This window comes from Mytilus californianus, unplaced genomic scaffold, assembly GCF_021869535.1.
Source record: "Mytilus californianus isolate M0D057914Y unplaced genomic scaffold, xbMytCali1.0.p SCAF_4, whole genome shotgun sequence".
Lineage (NCBI taxonomy): Eukaryota > Metazoa > Mollusca > Bivalvia > Mytilida > Mytilidae > Mytilus > Mytilus californianus.
Window position 1 is genome coordinate 95,789,376 of NW_026262690.1, and position 15,729 is coordinate 95,805,104.

The window sequence follows — 15,729 nt, forward strand, 5'->3', positions numbered from 1 at the left end:
ATGGTTACAAAATTTATTGTTACAAAATTAACAAAAGAAAACTTTCATAACACAATAAATGTAAATATATAAATTATATAAAATAAATGCTGTATAAATAGTACAAAATAACAAAATCATACCACAGACACACACAAATCAGATCAGGTGGTTTGGTTTCTATTGCCTTCATAACACATTGCACAATCACCAAACAGAAACAAATCGAAAAATCCTGCAACTTTAACTACTGAGCACGATTTAAAAAAAAAGTAAGAATGCCAAATTTTTTAAACACTTCTTGTCATAATTTTAATTACTTTCTTTGTGGTATCTGTTACAATATAATATCCCATTAAATTACAAGTTTAAAACGTTACATTTTTTTTATAATGTGGTTATATTCAAGCTGAATTGGAACTGATCCAATGACGCTGTTGCTGGATTTTCCAAATTGCTTCTATTTATTCCTAAAAATAATATATACAGATATCCATGTAAAACATGGAAAGACATCTAAGAGTGACTCACAGCATTTGAAAAATGTCCAGACACATCAGTAAATGACTAAAATGAGTGTTTCTTAAATATATCAAAACAAAACCAATCAGAAAGAAAGCTGTTCCATTCAATAATTGTATTTTGACTTTAAAGTGCACACAGTACATACAGTGTTTCTTCTTTACATCTAAAGATTAGCTGAAAATACCAATATTAGTGCAAAACATTGACAGTGAAACTGTTTAATTATGCAATAAACTGAATGTTCACTACAGTTCATATTTACACACGGTAAATTGTAATCAGAAAAGTGGGAAAATATTTTTTATAATATAAAATAAATAAATTGTGATTCATTATCATAAAAGAAAGATACAGCAGTTTCATTTCACAAAGAACACTTCCAATTCTATAGTACTAGTAAACTATTGTTATCCTATAATATGCATACACATTTTTAACAGATTCTTACAATAAATCAAATCATGTGACTGGCAGTTAGACAGTATTATGTAAATAGAAAAAGTTTTGTATTGTGTAAATGATGTTATTACTGTATAGTATTATCTGTAAATGGGAATATGCCAGGAAAAATCCTGTTAAGACTAAATAATATTATAGGGTACAAATCAAAATTGTTTTGTGCTGTTAGTTCTGTAAAGATACAGATGCAGCTGTTTTAAGATAGGGTATTGAGTAAAGCAAATTTGGCAGTATTTGGCATTCTTAATAGAAAGACATTGCAGGATTTTTTTTAAGTGAAACATTAGATGATATTGCTGGATCTTAAAAAAAAATACTGGCTAAAAATTAAGTATAGAAATTGCAAATATTTTTTTATAATATTGAAACATCACTGTATGTAATGATATCATCTTAAATTAAACTGATTCCAAATTTCAGGGCTTCCAAAAAATATTTGAGCCATCCAGACTTTTTTTGTCTTATCCCAATTTCAATCCCTTAAGACTTAGTAACATGAGGCAAGCATTTTAATCCTTTGGGCATCATATAAACAATGATTGACACAAAAACACTTTTAAACTTGACTTTTGATATAAACTTGATGTTCTGGCGTAAACTGTTCAATTGACTGTGCATCATTCGAAGTGTGCAACATCAGCGTACTAATATTTCCAATCAAAAAACAAAACATATATAAGGGAAGAAAAATTGTGTTTTAAATAGCAAAATGTTTTTTGCTATCAAAGTGAATGAACTTTTATGACCTGATAAAAATCAAAGGTACAGAACAATTTTTTACTCTAGTTGGTTTTGAGAAAAACAGGAATTTTCATCCCAAAAAATATTCAGAGATCTTGGATCATACATTTTTTCGTACATATTGCTAAAACTTATATCTACACTATAAATGAAAATATTCACTGGTCTTCAAGTTATGGCAAGATATAATATGAACACATTGACAAAATTTGAAAAAAATGTTAATTTAAAGCTGAAAATTTTGAACAAACAGGGAAATTTTTTTACACCTAAATTCAGATGTCGGATGTAAATTATATATATTGCACCTTTACAGAGAACAAGCTATTGCATCAAATGAATAAGCTGAACATCTGAATTTGATATATCTACTCATCTTTTGATCTGAAACTTGTGACTTATGAATATCGGATTTCAATGTTTTGAAATTGAGGTAATTTTACTGGAATACAATCTAATTTTTTAAATATGTAAAATGTTATATATGAAGCAGTATTTGAAATGACATTGATAAGTTATAATTGGCACATGATTTATGAATATAATATCAGCAGTTAAAAATTGCTATATTGTGTAATTCTCAGATAAGTATATTACTGAAATAAGGTACAGCCTTGTTTGACCTATAAAGTATATAATATTGAAATTATAATAAAATATCCATCTTTAAATAGCAGCAGCACCATACAACAAAATATGTCAAAACATTTCTACAGCTTTTTCTTTTCTTTCAATGTTTTCTCTTTTTACTGTTTCAAAAGATTACATTAAAAAAATTATCTTTATATAAGATATGACATCATTTTTGTGCAAGCAAACCTCTGGTGTATTATGGTATTGATATCTAAAGTCAAGTCAACACAGTTGTTATTTCAAGCAAGATGTTAAAATTTTCTTACACATCAAAAACTTTTGGTCAACAAAATCATATTACTATGCTGACAAAAGGTATTCTAGTTATCAATAAAAATTTTTTTTTTAAATACTTCAAGGTCTACATACTGTAGTCATCATGTAGTCAAATATTCATAGTTTTTGTACTACTAACTCAAATTAAAGTTACTAAATTTAATTTGGACAAATACTATGTTCCAGAGCAAGAAAAAATATAAATTTACAACCGTTCACCTAGCTTTAGAGCCATAACTCTTTAAAATCACTGGTACGTTTGTGTAAAGCATTTTCACAAATACATATTAAGCTTCTAAGTAACACAAATTACTAATTCTGTTTCATATGAATGCTTTAAAAAGCATCTATGAAACAACATGAAACTAATAATTACAAACATATTAATGATTTAAAGAGTTATCTCCAATAACATTCTACCACCTTCAGTCCTAAAAAAACTTTACTAGATGAATAGCATAACAAAAGTTTATTTTTAATTTTTGTTGAAATCCTAACATCAGCTTTGCACAGCACATCCAAAGCGTTTTAAATAATCACATGTACAATTATGGTAGGGATATACACATATCACTGTTCTGACCTAGCTCAAAGCAAGTCCATAAGTATATTTAGATAAAAGTTCTGAAAATTCATCAATACATTTAAAATGATGACAGACTAAAACCACAATATAACCTCTATATTTGTATCCCCCCTGAATAAAATAAACATAAATTTGTATTTACATTGTATGCATAATACAACCTATACTGATACAAACTAATTGTAAATTATAGTAAATAAAGTATGTATAATACTGATTACAAGTACAGTCATGGTTTAGGTATAAGAGAATACAGAAGTACTTAATAAATAAATCTATGAATTTCAGGTACAAGAAAATACAAAAGTACTTAATAGAATTTCTGATAAATAATTCTATGAATATGTATATTGATTACAAGACAAATTGATGGTGTATATGAAATAAACAATACATTGAGTAATCTGTAGAATAAATCTTTTTATTAATCTTAAGTAGTTGATATATAATGCATTACCTTCAATTTTGTACTTAAACATTTAAAATTATTCTCTGGAATTTTAGTTTGGTCCTTACTGAGGTAATTACTTAACAAGGTTAAACCTTGAGTAAAATAAAAATCTTACAGAGGTAGCATATCTTGGAAATTTGCAAATACCTGAAAACCAAACCAATTCTTAGAAATAAAAATGAAATATATATGAACAGGTATTGAAACTGTTGATTATATGGAAACTTAGGGGACCCTTACCTATTTTGAAGAAATGTTTTCTTGATTCACTATATAACTGGCCATCTCACTAAGTGTGACAGCTGTTAGACTGAAACAGCATTTGAATCAAGCAAAGTAAGTTTACTCTCAATTTACAATGGTTGATGTCTAGGTGGTGTATCATAAAATATTATCCAATAAATGTATAAATATCCCTCTCTAGCATAGCATTACACCAAAACTCATACAAATGTCAACAAAGTTTCTTACAACTGGTCAGTTTAATTCAAATTTTACCTTCAGTTATGCCAACATTTGCTAGGTATTGAAATCAATATTGTTCAGGTGACTTTCAACTTTAATCAACGGGATTTCCAACTGATCCATTTTGGTTTAAACATCTCTCAATAAAATTAAGATATAAATGAGAAAAAGAGTTAATGCTTGTATGATTTTGGTTGTAACCGCAAAGACTGCTCTACTTTTTCTTGCATCTGGTCATTTATAGTGTTACATATTTCTAGTTTAGAAAATTCTGGACTGAAGAAATTGAAACTGACATTACGAATTCATCAGCTAAAAGCTTCTTACAAACTTCCTGCAAATATTAAAATAGAATAGACCACTTGCAAGAAAATATGTATCATTTTGAAATGGTTTTCAATGTAAACACTGAATTTGAAAAGGTAGAAAGGTCTTCTTTATTAATACAAAGTTTATCAAGTAAGTAGATGAAATTTTAGTGGACTAATTTATGAAATTCTACATGATCCCACCCACTTTGAGGAAAAAGTCTAATATCAACCTTTTTACACCTGTGAATAAATGAGCAATTAAATAAACCAGATGAAAAAACTAAATATAAATATAAAACTAATAACACAGTCATTACTAGAACAACATATCAGGAACAACAACTATAATAATACATTAAGTGAACTGTGTAAAATAAATTATTAAGTAATTCTGCCTTTCATTCCACTTGTTGCACATTTGTATACTTATTTCTTCATGCTTGCTTTCATATTTCATTATAAAAACTTGTGTACAGTTTGAATGCCATTGTGTTGTTATCATTATTATGATTCTGTTTTGCCTCAAAAAGGTATTGCTCAATGGCCAGATACCCTTTCATTTTATTGATCGAAATATTTAAGTTCAAACTGTTTCATGAGATTTTAAAAGTATTCTAAATTCTAAAAGAAGTTAATATTCTCTATCAAAATGTGTCAATGCCATGTAAAAGAACCTCTTACAAAATTCTCTAAATATCAGTAACTGAGATTCTTATAAGGGAATGACATTCAATATTTATTTAGGACTTATATGCATATTTTATTAAGCTGTTTTCCAATAATGACCATAGCATAAATACCATGTAATAGACAATGGCAAAATACATTTTTAAATTCAAAACAAGGAAAAAACTCTAATGTATAATCAAGATTTACAGTAACAGTAAAAGTAATTTAGTGGTATTCTAAAGTATATCAGGTTTATAAATTTGTATTAATTGATTAAAGAAATTAATATACATTATATGTCCATAAAGAATTAAGTATTTGAAAAAAAATATCAGCATATTTTCAAAATTTCTTTTAATCTAAAATTAAATACTTCTACTCTTCAAAATTAATTAATATCATCTTGTAATTATATCTGCAAGCAGAACATAATTCTCAGATCGTTCTCTTCAATAAATTTCTATTTTCTTTCAATAAATGCCATTTCAAAGTCTAGATAATTTTGATTTGAAGCAAGAATATCCAAGCCTGAGCTTGCATTTTCCAACAACTGAACATATGAGATTCCATTTCATTCATTCCACTCATCAGAAAGGACTATAACTTGAATTTAGTATGTTATTTCGAATAGAAATTAAAGAAATTTTACAGTTCTTCTACATGAATATTAATAAACACTAGTTTGTCATGAAAAAAACTGCAATTCTTCTGTTGTATTCCACATATTGCATGTGCATAATTTAAGAAGTCATTTTGTTTCAATAACTAACGAGAGCACTAAGTACACAACCAATACAAGTTACGACCATATGACATACATTGCCACATTGCTTGTAAAGTGACATTTACTGTTCAGTAAGTATGGCCCTGGCAGTTTTCATTGCACCAGCTCTTTCTCTTGAGTCTTCCCTTTGTGGAGTAACAGCTCTTTTTCTGTTTCTTCTCATCTTTGACAAATCTTCTCCAAATACATCTCCTGTCCTTAATGCTGATATAAGCTCGTCAAATTCTCCTGAAGTAAAATAAACAATGTGTAAAATATGCATGGTCTAACCACTATGCAAGGTTACAATTCAATATAACAGACAACTTTTATTCATCAATGAATTTTAATAAATTTGCTAGTAAAAACAAATAATTAGTCTAAGATTAAAAGGTAACAAATTTAATAAAGAGTAAAAGAGCAATAAATAAATGTGGGTGGGTTTAAAAGTTTATGATGTTATGTTCAGAAAAATAATGCTTGAAAACAGTCTTATTAAACTGTCTCACAAAAATAAAAGTCCTATGAAATAAGTTGATATAAATGTATACCTTTTCACATATAACATTTCTTGAAAAAGATTTTAATTGCTGTAAAGATTAACTAAATTTGATTTTCTATTGTTTTTTCTGACAATTTAGATCAAAATTAACCATTACGAAGCTGAATCCATATCAACAAAATTTCTACCTGGAACTCTTATCAGCTTATTGCCAACAAAAAATGTGCAATATAAACTTTTAGTAATTATTTTCTTGCAAGATTACCTTTGGCAGACCCAGCTTTGCCATTTGCATTCTCGCCTTTTTTCAATCTTAATTTTTCTCTTTCTCTTTTCATCTAAAACAAAAATGATATTTTTACATTGTATTCATGATAATAAAAAACCCAAAAACAAACTGCATATATCAGGGTTCCCATTTTTCTACAAAAACAAAATTCTACATTTTTTCCATGACTTCTCCAAGACATTCATCTGTTTTAAAGAATGGTATCAGAAGACATAGATGAAGAAACCATTAGTTACTCTTGACTGTACGACACTAAAGTTGTGAACTATTAAATATAAATAGATCGCCATTCCTACAAGCACTCCCAAGCAGTAACTAAGTGCCCTAATCAGAGGCAAAATATCATGCCTCTAACAAACTACATACAGACATTCAATTTGTTGTACACCAGCATATAATCATGATAGTAGTTTATTAGAAAATTTTATGAAACCAAGCAAATTGTATATGAATATCAATAGTATTATCTTATCTTATTCTCAAAACCACAATTCTGTTAAAATAGAAATCTTCAAATGAACATCAAATCTACATTTTTAACTTGTGTAGTTTGTTCCAATTATGCAATATCTATACACAAAGATTGTTCTTACTTTTATTGTATATTTTTCAAAAAGCTGAAAAACCTTGTCTTTTAGTGAATTTTACCTGTTCTTCTAACTTTGCCCGTCTTTCTTCTTCTTCTTTCAACTGTCTTATTCTCTCATTTTCTTGTTTTGCATCATTTATTGAATTAATGAAAGTATCCATGATTCCAAAAAAATCATCAGGCTTAGAATCATCTGAGTTATCTCCAAATGTTTTTACTGCTTCTTTAAACTGTAATAAAACAACTCATACGTTTATCTTCGCTTTCGTTCAGATTATTTTACGAAATCTCTTTACATTTTATACCTTTTAAAACATTTCAATTGGATTTTTTCTTTTTAAATTCATATTTAACAAGAATGTGTCCACAGTACACGGATGCCCCACTCACACTATCATTTTCTATGTTCAGTGGACCGTGAAATTGGGGTCAAAACTCTAATTTGGCATTAAAATAAGAAAGATCATTTCACAGGGAACATGTGTACTAAGTTTCAAGTTGATTGGACTTTAACTTCATCAAAAACTACCTTGACCAAAAACTTTAACCGACAAACGGACGGACGGACGGACAGACGGACGAACCAACTGAAGCATAGACCAAAAAACATAATGCCCCTAAGTGGGGCATAAAAATTAATGTTAATATTAAATCTGCAAAAAACTTAGAAGATGATCTACATAAGAACATCAAACACACATTTTCACACAGAAATAAAATGGACTGTGATATAATAAACAAGATGTATTGTGAGCTATTTCTCACAGTAAACAGGAAGTAGATATGCAATGGCTGTCAAAATGCATTATCCCGTGAAGATTGATACTAAATAACAGAAAGCTTTGATTTGTACTTCCCAAGAAAAATGCAACAAAAAATGGGACAGACAGACAGAAATAGGTAAACCAGTACTCGCCTCCTTCGGAACGGTGTATAAATAATTAGATATATCCATAATTTTGTAATATTACCTTATTTGTCATTTCTGTATAAGCTTCCTCTATTTCTGAGAAATTATAAGATGCCACAGCTACAAAATCAGTCATCACACTGACAAATCTCACTTTACCATGCATGGACTGTTTCTCAAACAACACTATTTCCTAAAAAGATAAATATATTTTTTTCTTATATGCACATACATATATATGTGGCTTAAAGAACTATTGACAATAAGCTGCATGTATCATAGCTAAGAATGCCTGGCTTGTAATTCAAAACATCAATAAACAGAAAGAAGGTGTTTGACATATCTGAAATGCCCTTACAAAGTACAAGCCATCACTGTCTAGCTGCAGACCAGAGAGGAAGTCATTCTGTTAAGTAGTACAGGAAAATATGTGAAAATAATGGTAAGTTCATTCAAAATATCGAAAAATCCAAAGTAGTCAAACAGAAAGCAGGTGTCTGACAGTTTTGAAAAGTGCTCACATGTTACAACTCATTGCTGTTATGCAGCTAACAGTAATATGCAGTCATTCCGTTATGTAGTACCTGAGAAAAGTGAGACGAAGATATTTTTTAGACAAATGGACAGATGGACAAGGTGGTTGCTTGAGTGGGGGTATAATTCTAATATTTTTATGTTCATCAAAAGTGCAATTAATTTTTTTTTCTGCACCGATTCCACCCTTCCAACCTGCATACTGGTTGGGTAATTAAGTATCAGTCCATGTAACAATCATTCTATTTTAAGGTGGAGTGGTGCTTAACTAAATGATGATTGTACCTTTCAGGATAACATTACATCTTTTGTGGTTTAATTTATGTTTCATACCATCTTTCCTCATGTGTGTACATTCTACATTAATTTTCCAACAATTCATTTTCTTTCTTGCAAATGTTATGCAATAGCATAATCCTAAATATACGAAAAAACTCATTGCTTGACATTTTGATATCTGATTTATTCACTACTGCCACAGATGAAGTATTCTGTCTTGGCATTAGCTAATATATATATATATATCACCACATTTATTTTGCTAGCTTGTATTTTTGCTATAAAGCATTCAAGTTAATCATTGTTTACCGAAATTAATGAATACCTTTTCTATCTCTGAAAGACCTGACCTCAAAACAACTATTTCTTTGTCTAGCTCTCCCATGCTGCAAAAATAAGATGTTAAATACAAAACAAACATTCATGGTCCCTTTGTCTAATGTTGATGTTTTTTCTTTTCCTTTTTAACTATGTTGGTTTGCTGTCTCATTGACATACACCCCACTTCATCTTATATTCATGTTCTGTTTTTCAGTAGTACTTTTTGAAGATTAGCAACATATATCTGTGTCTGGTCTAAATTCTGAAGATTTTTTATCAATCAAACATGTTTAAGTTGGGAAACCATAGTCTTTTCATTATTTGAATATTGGACTAGCCTTCATTGACTGCAAGTACTGTTTGATAAGTCTTTGTGACTTTTTTCATTTCATTAGTTGTTTTTGTGATTAGTACCAATCTGACGTTTCAAGACCATAACAACTGATTTTTACTGTTTGTTCTAATGTTGTGCTGTTACACCACTGTCCAAGGTTAATGAGAGATCTGAGCTCTTTTTGACCTAGACCCTAACATTATCACAAGCTTAGTTTAACATAGCAGAACTTTATATATAGTCAGACTTACTTGACTTTTGAAGCCAACTTTACATCTGGCAACTCACTTTCTAGTGGCATGATCTTTGGAAACTGAAAACAAAACACATTAAAAACATTACTGCTGAAAATAATATTCAAAGAAGAAGAAATTTGCTTTATATGTGGAAATGCACCGCGACAGTTTGATTTCTACTTGATTTCATGTTGAAAATGGACAACCGCCTCCGTCCACTGTATGAATGAATAAATTATAAAGAAAATTGATGAATAAGTTATAGAAGTCCTTGGCTTATTGGAATTTTCCTATATTGAGGCTTTATTAACACAAAATATTTTAATAACTCATAGCTTGAGCTCACATTTTTTTAGCTAGTAATATGTATTTTTTGCTTTGTTTACAGGCAAAATAAAAAAAAAAATTCCAACAAATAAATATGTTTTAATTATGCCTTAACATTGATCAATAATTTCTCACCCTTTTCTCTAGTATATCCACAAGATAATGGAGCAGTGTAACATTTCTATCCATACTCGATTTAGTGTCTAACATGTTGTTTAGACTGTTTAGTTTAAAACCTTTGGCATTCCCTCTCTGTCCTCTGTTCATAAAGTTACCTAAGGCTAAGATTATCTCTAGAAGTTGTCGTAACTTTGTACTTTTCATCATTGTGGTTGATGAATCTATCACAGCTGAAAATGAAGTTTATTGTAAAAGATGAAAAAGCATAACATACATTGTCTAGATTTATTGCTATATTTTTTAAAAATTTTGCTTTGATCTTTTTTGTGATTATTTTTACATCACTGTACTCGAGGGATATGGGTTTTCTCAGTCCAGGAGAAAGAGGTGTTTGACGTCATGAGCCTACATCATTGAGGTTCCATAGGAAAACAGCAATAAACAGATTATCAATGGCCTTTCTAACTCAAAGATGATTCTCAGCTACATTTCATCTCAGTGCTGTTGCCCTTCAAAGAGATGGTAGTTCAAATCCATCCTCTTGTTTGAAAAACCATCAATAATATATAAATATCAAGATTCATGTACAATGAATAAAAACATTTGGTCTGAAAGAATAAAAGTTTTTCTAGTCTGTAAGACAATCTGCCTTATCAATAGATATTTAGAAGAAGCTTTGTGTTAATTTTAATCATAAATTGAGTGAAATATCAGACAATCAGAAATTTGAGATCTCTCTAATGTTCATTGTGTTCTAGATATTGTTAATACTAACTCATTATTGCAACAAATAAACTTCCATATTTCCCTCTGAAGCAAAAAGTAGGGAATCCCATTAATCAAATTAACAAATTTGTTCAGGTATACAATTTATAAATGTTTTTCCATCAGTTCTAACTAAATATGATAGAAAATATTAGTTATCTTAACTTACATTCCATCAGGCATTCCTACCCTCATGAAGAAAATTTCTCTTTCCCTATTATGAACTATGGAAACTTACCATTTATTTTTGGTCTAATATCACCTAATCGTTCTGGAAACTTTTTCTTGAAATAAAGTGCTTTTAAAATGGCTTCATAATGGAAAACTCTGGAAAAATAAATGTGTGACTTCATATATTAAAGATTACAAGAAAACCGAAAAACTTTAAAAATTCAACTCTAGTTGAAATATAGGAAATGAATAAGATAGTATCAGATCAAAATGATAAACATTTCACCAGATCAATTTTAGTTCAAGCTTTTCAAGAAAACTGTAAAAAGAAACGCAGCAATGGATAGGATACATAAACTCACCATATATACCAGGGTTAAAATTTTGTACGCCAGACATGTGTTTTGTCTACAAAAGACCTATCAGTGACACTCATATAAAAAAAATGGGCAATGTGTCCATGCATGGACACAGATGATGCCCCCGCTTGCATATAATATAAAGTTATAAAGAGACATAACTGAAGAAGGGTAAAAGTGACACTACCCAAATTTGTACTTGGTCTGAGTTTTGTGGTAATAAGCATTGTGACACAATAACTTTCATAACATTTGGTAGAGGCAAACTAAAGTGAGAGAACGGAAACGAAAAATTATGCAATTTTTATGTTTATAAAGGGCATAACTCAAGAACGGTAAAAGTGACGACACCCAATTTCAAACTTGATCTGTATTATGTGGTAATAAGCATTGTGTATAAGTTTCATAACATTTGTTTGAGGCAAACTAAAGTTAGAGAACGGAAACGAAAAATTATGCAATTTTTATGTTTATAAAGGAGCATAACTCAAGAACGGTAAAAGTGACGCCACTTAATTGCAAACTAGATCTGTATTATGTGGTAATAAGCATTGTATATAAGTTTCATAACATTTGGTTGAGGCAAACTAAAAGTTAGAGAATGGAAACGAAAAATTCAGCAATTATTCCATTTGTAAAGGGGCATAACTCTAGAACGGTTATATTGATGCCACCAAAATTCAAACTTGATCTGTGTTTTGTGATAATAAGCATTGTGTATAAGTTTCATAACATTTGGTTGAGGCAAACTAAAGTTAAAGAACAGAAACCAACTTTGGGACGGACGGACGGATGTACAGACGGACAAGGGTAAAACTTAATGCCCCCTCCCCTACGGCGAGGGCATAAAAAGTTAAAAAGGCCAAATAAAGTACGAAGTTGAAGAGCATCCAGGACCAAAATTTCCAAAACGTTTCACCAAAAACAGCTAAGATAATCTATTCCTGTATTCTAGACCTATATACATACAACATCTTCTTGTTTTACTCAGATTAACTTGCCCAACAATATGCATTTGGATGATGATTTGTCATTTTAGTAAGTACCTTTAACAGAAAGTCAATGAAAAAGTTGACAGGTGAATGAAGAGGCTTGATTGTATAAAACAAAATGTTAAAACATGTCAGTCACAAATTGGTAATCAATGGCACACTTACTGGCTGGCTTCAAACAAGAATCTGTCTGCCCTTGCCATATTATCTACTTCCTGTGAATGCTCATTTAATGTTTGGATTTCTTCTGTAGTTGGCACAAATTTTAACAGCTGTAAAAGAAAACAATTTAAAGTGTGTGAAGAAGAAACTAGAGGCTCTAAAGAGCCTGTGTCGCTCACCTTGGTCTATGTGCATATTAAACAAAGGACACAGATGGATTCATGACAAAATTGTGTTTTGGTGATGGTGATGTGTTTGTAGATCTTACTTTACTGAACATTCTTGCTGCTTACAATTATCTCTATCTATAATGATCTTGGCCCAGTAGTTACAGTGGAAAATATTTTGTAAAAATTTACAAAAATTTATGAAAATTATAAAAAATTGACTATAAAGGGCAATAACTCCTTAAGGGGTCAATTGACAATTTTGGTCATGTTGACTTATTTGTAGATCTTACTTTGCTGTACATTATTGCTGTTTACAGTTTATCTCTATCTATAATAATATTCAAGATAATAACCAAAAGCTGCAAAATTTTCCTAAAATTACCAATTCAGGGGCATCAACCCAACAACGTGTTGCCTGATTGGTCTGAACATTTCAGGGCAGATAGATCTTGACCTAATGAACAATTTTATTCTTGTCAGATTTGCTCTAAATGCTTTGGTTTCAGAGATATGAGCCAAAAACTGCATTTTACCCTATGAACTATTTTTTAGCCATGGCGGCCATCTTGGTTCGCGGGCGGGTCATCGGACACATTTTTTAAACTAGATACCCTAATGATGATTGTGGACAAGTTTGGTTAAATTTGTCTTAGTAGTTTCAGAGGAGAAGATTTTTGTAAAAGATTACAAAAATTTACGAAAAATGGTTAAAAATTGACTATAAAGGGCAATAACTCCTTAAGGGGTCAACTGACCATTTTGGTCATGTTGACTTATTTGTAGATCTTACTTTGCTGAACATTATTGCTGTTTACAGTTTATCTCTTTCTATAATAATATTCAAGACAATAACCAAAACCGGCAAAATTTCCTTAAAATTACCAATTCAGGGGGAGCAACCCAACAACGGGTTTTCAGATTCATCTGAAAATTTCAGGGCAGATAGATCTTGACCTGATAAACAATTTTACCCCATGTCAGATTTGCTCTAAATGCTTTGGTTTCAGAGATATAAGCCAAAATCTACATTTTACCCCTATGTTCTATTTTTAGCCATGGCGGCCATCTTGGTTAGTTGGCCGGGTCACCGGACATATTTTTTAAACTAGATACCCTATTGATGATTGTGGACAAGTTTGGTCAAATTTGGCCCAGTAGTTTCAGAGGAGAAGATTTTTGTAAAAGTTTACGGACGACGGATGCAGGACGACGGACCACGGACGCCAAGTGATGAGAAAAGCTCACTTGGCCCTTTGGGCCAGGTGAGCTAAAAATGTCAACAAATGCATGCATCTTTTTGATAAATGTGTTGTTGGATTGCTGTCTCATTGATGTATTGCTCCTATTCATATACAATAGGGAAATCATTTTTACAATACAGACGTTGAATTTGGCAGTTTTTGTATTACAATGGTTCAGGATTTTCCAAGTGAAATTTTGGATGGTTACAAGAGTAATTCTGTCAGGTCAGGTTGTAAATGCTTTGTTATGAAATAAAAATATATTTTACATGGAATTAACAGTTCTTTGTGCATTAAAAATAAAATAAAGTTGTCAGTTAACAATTTGATGGATACATGGAAATAAAAGTAAAACATTCATACATTTCCCAATGAAAATTTATACTTTTTCAATAAGTCCATTAAAAAATCAATGAGGTCAGGTGCTATTTTCATCTCATACTTCAAACTTACCTTCAAGTTTTTTTCATATTTTTCAATCATTCATTTGAAAACTGATAATCTTAGTTGACAATATTTTATGCCAATATAACAATTGTGATGAGAAAAAACTTTTCATAAATGACAAGGAAGTAGAGCTAGAACTTGCCAAGAAATCAGAGTTATGCATGAAGCAGATAAAAAAGCAATATTTCTTATTGTTATTATTGCTTTGTGTTTTCTGTATGGATTGTTGATATCTCATATGACTTGCATACCTGTTCTAACATGTCCTTAGGTAAATCCTCTCTACTGTCCATATCCGTCACAGCCTTTATCACTTCCTCATTGGTAAGTTTCAGTTTAGATAACAATATTGTACAGTTTTGAGCACGACGTCCATCAATCAAAGCTAATTCTTTGTGTTTACTAGTCTTACTAGATTGTTCTTCGCCTTCTATTTTTTTTTGATAAGCAGAAAATGTCTTTTCAAAATCATTTAAATCTAATTTTGAATACACCTGAAAAAACAAAGACAAATCGTAACATCAAATATCAGCAGAATATAGTTAAATATTTTTTAATACTTTTTAATCTACAGCTTAAATATTAGGCCAAGATATAAAAAAGTTTTCAGGATTTCAATTTTAGAATAAATGACCCAAATAAAGTACAAATAAGGTACCTAAAACCTTTAAACATGCACTAATAATAATCTACATTTCAACTGTGATGCCTGATATCCTTATCAAAGCTATTCAACAATATTTTCTTTAATATTTGAACTATGTCCTTAAAACATATTATTTTTAATTTTCACATTAAAACATGACACACATTTGTCCCAGTTACAAAATTTATCTGTGTATAATGGAGTGTAAATTATACAAAAAGAATTCTTAACTGTTAGATTGAATTCTCACCTTTTCATGTTGCAAACTTTTCCAAACAGTCCCAGAAACAGCCATCTGAAATAAAGAATCATTTCATAACAGGAAAATAGATTGCTAGATGAACTTTATTCCAAATAAAACAAAGATATCACTGTAAATACTTACAGATAAGAAAAACATAAATATGATATTGACAACATATTTTTCCTTTTCAAAACGTTTCATTGATAGTTTCTTTAGAAGTTTTGTGTATGGCA

At 30.1% G+C, this 15,729-nt stretch overlaps 1 protein-coding gene across 3 annotated transcripts in view; it reads right to left on the reverse strand.

Moving 5' to 3' along the window:
* Positions 1 to 15,729, reverse strand: part of LOC127738918 (disheveled-associated activator of morphogenesis 1-A-like) — a 49,733-nt gene continuing 34,004 nt past the window's right edge. For all 3 annotated transcript variants that reach the window (XM_052250412.1, XM_052250411.1, XM_052250413.1), the window contains exons 17-27: positions 15,503 to 15,547; positions 14,858 to 15,100; positions 12,752 to 12,858; positions 11,303 to 11,391; positions 10,315 to 10,529; positions 9,868 to 9,929; positions 9,287 to 9,347; positions 8,210 to 8,341; positions 7,298 to 7,468; positions 6,626 to 6,698; positions 1 to 6,107 (exon numbers count right to left, since the gene is read on the reverse strand). In XM_052250412.1, the coding sequence (XP_052106372.1) occupies positions 5,941 to 6,107; positions 6,626 to 6,698; positions 7,298 to 7,468; positions 8,210 to 8,341; positions 9,287 to 9,347; positions 9,868 to 9,929; positions 10,315 to 10,529; positions 11,303 to 11,391; positions 12,752 to 12,858; positions 14,858 to 15,100; positions 15,503 to 15,547 (1,365 nt within the window). In that variant the 3' untranslated portion in view covers positions 1 to 5,940. The remainder of the gene's footprint in view (positions 6,108 to 6,625; positions 6,699 to 7,297; positions 7,469 to 8,209; positions 8,342 to 9,286; positions 9,348 to 9,867; positions 9,930 to 10,314; positions 10,530 to 11,302; positions 11,392 to 12,751; positions 12,859 to 14,857; positions 15,101 to 15,502; positions 15,548 to 15,729) is intronic.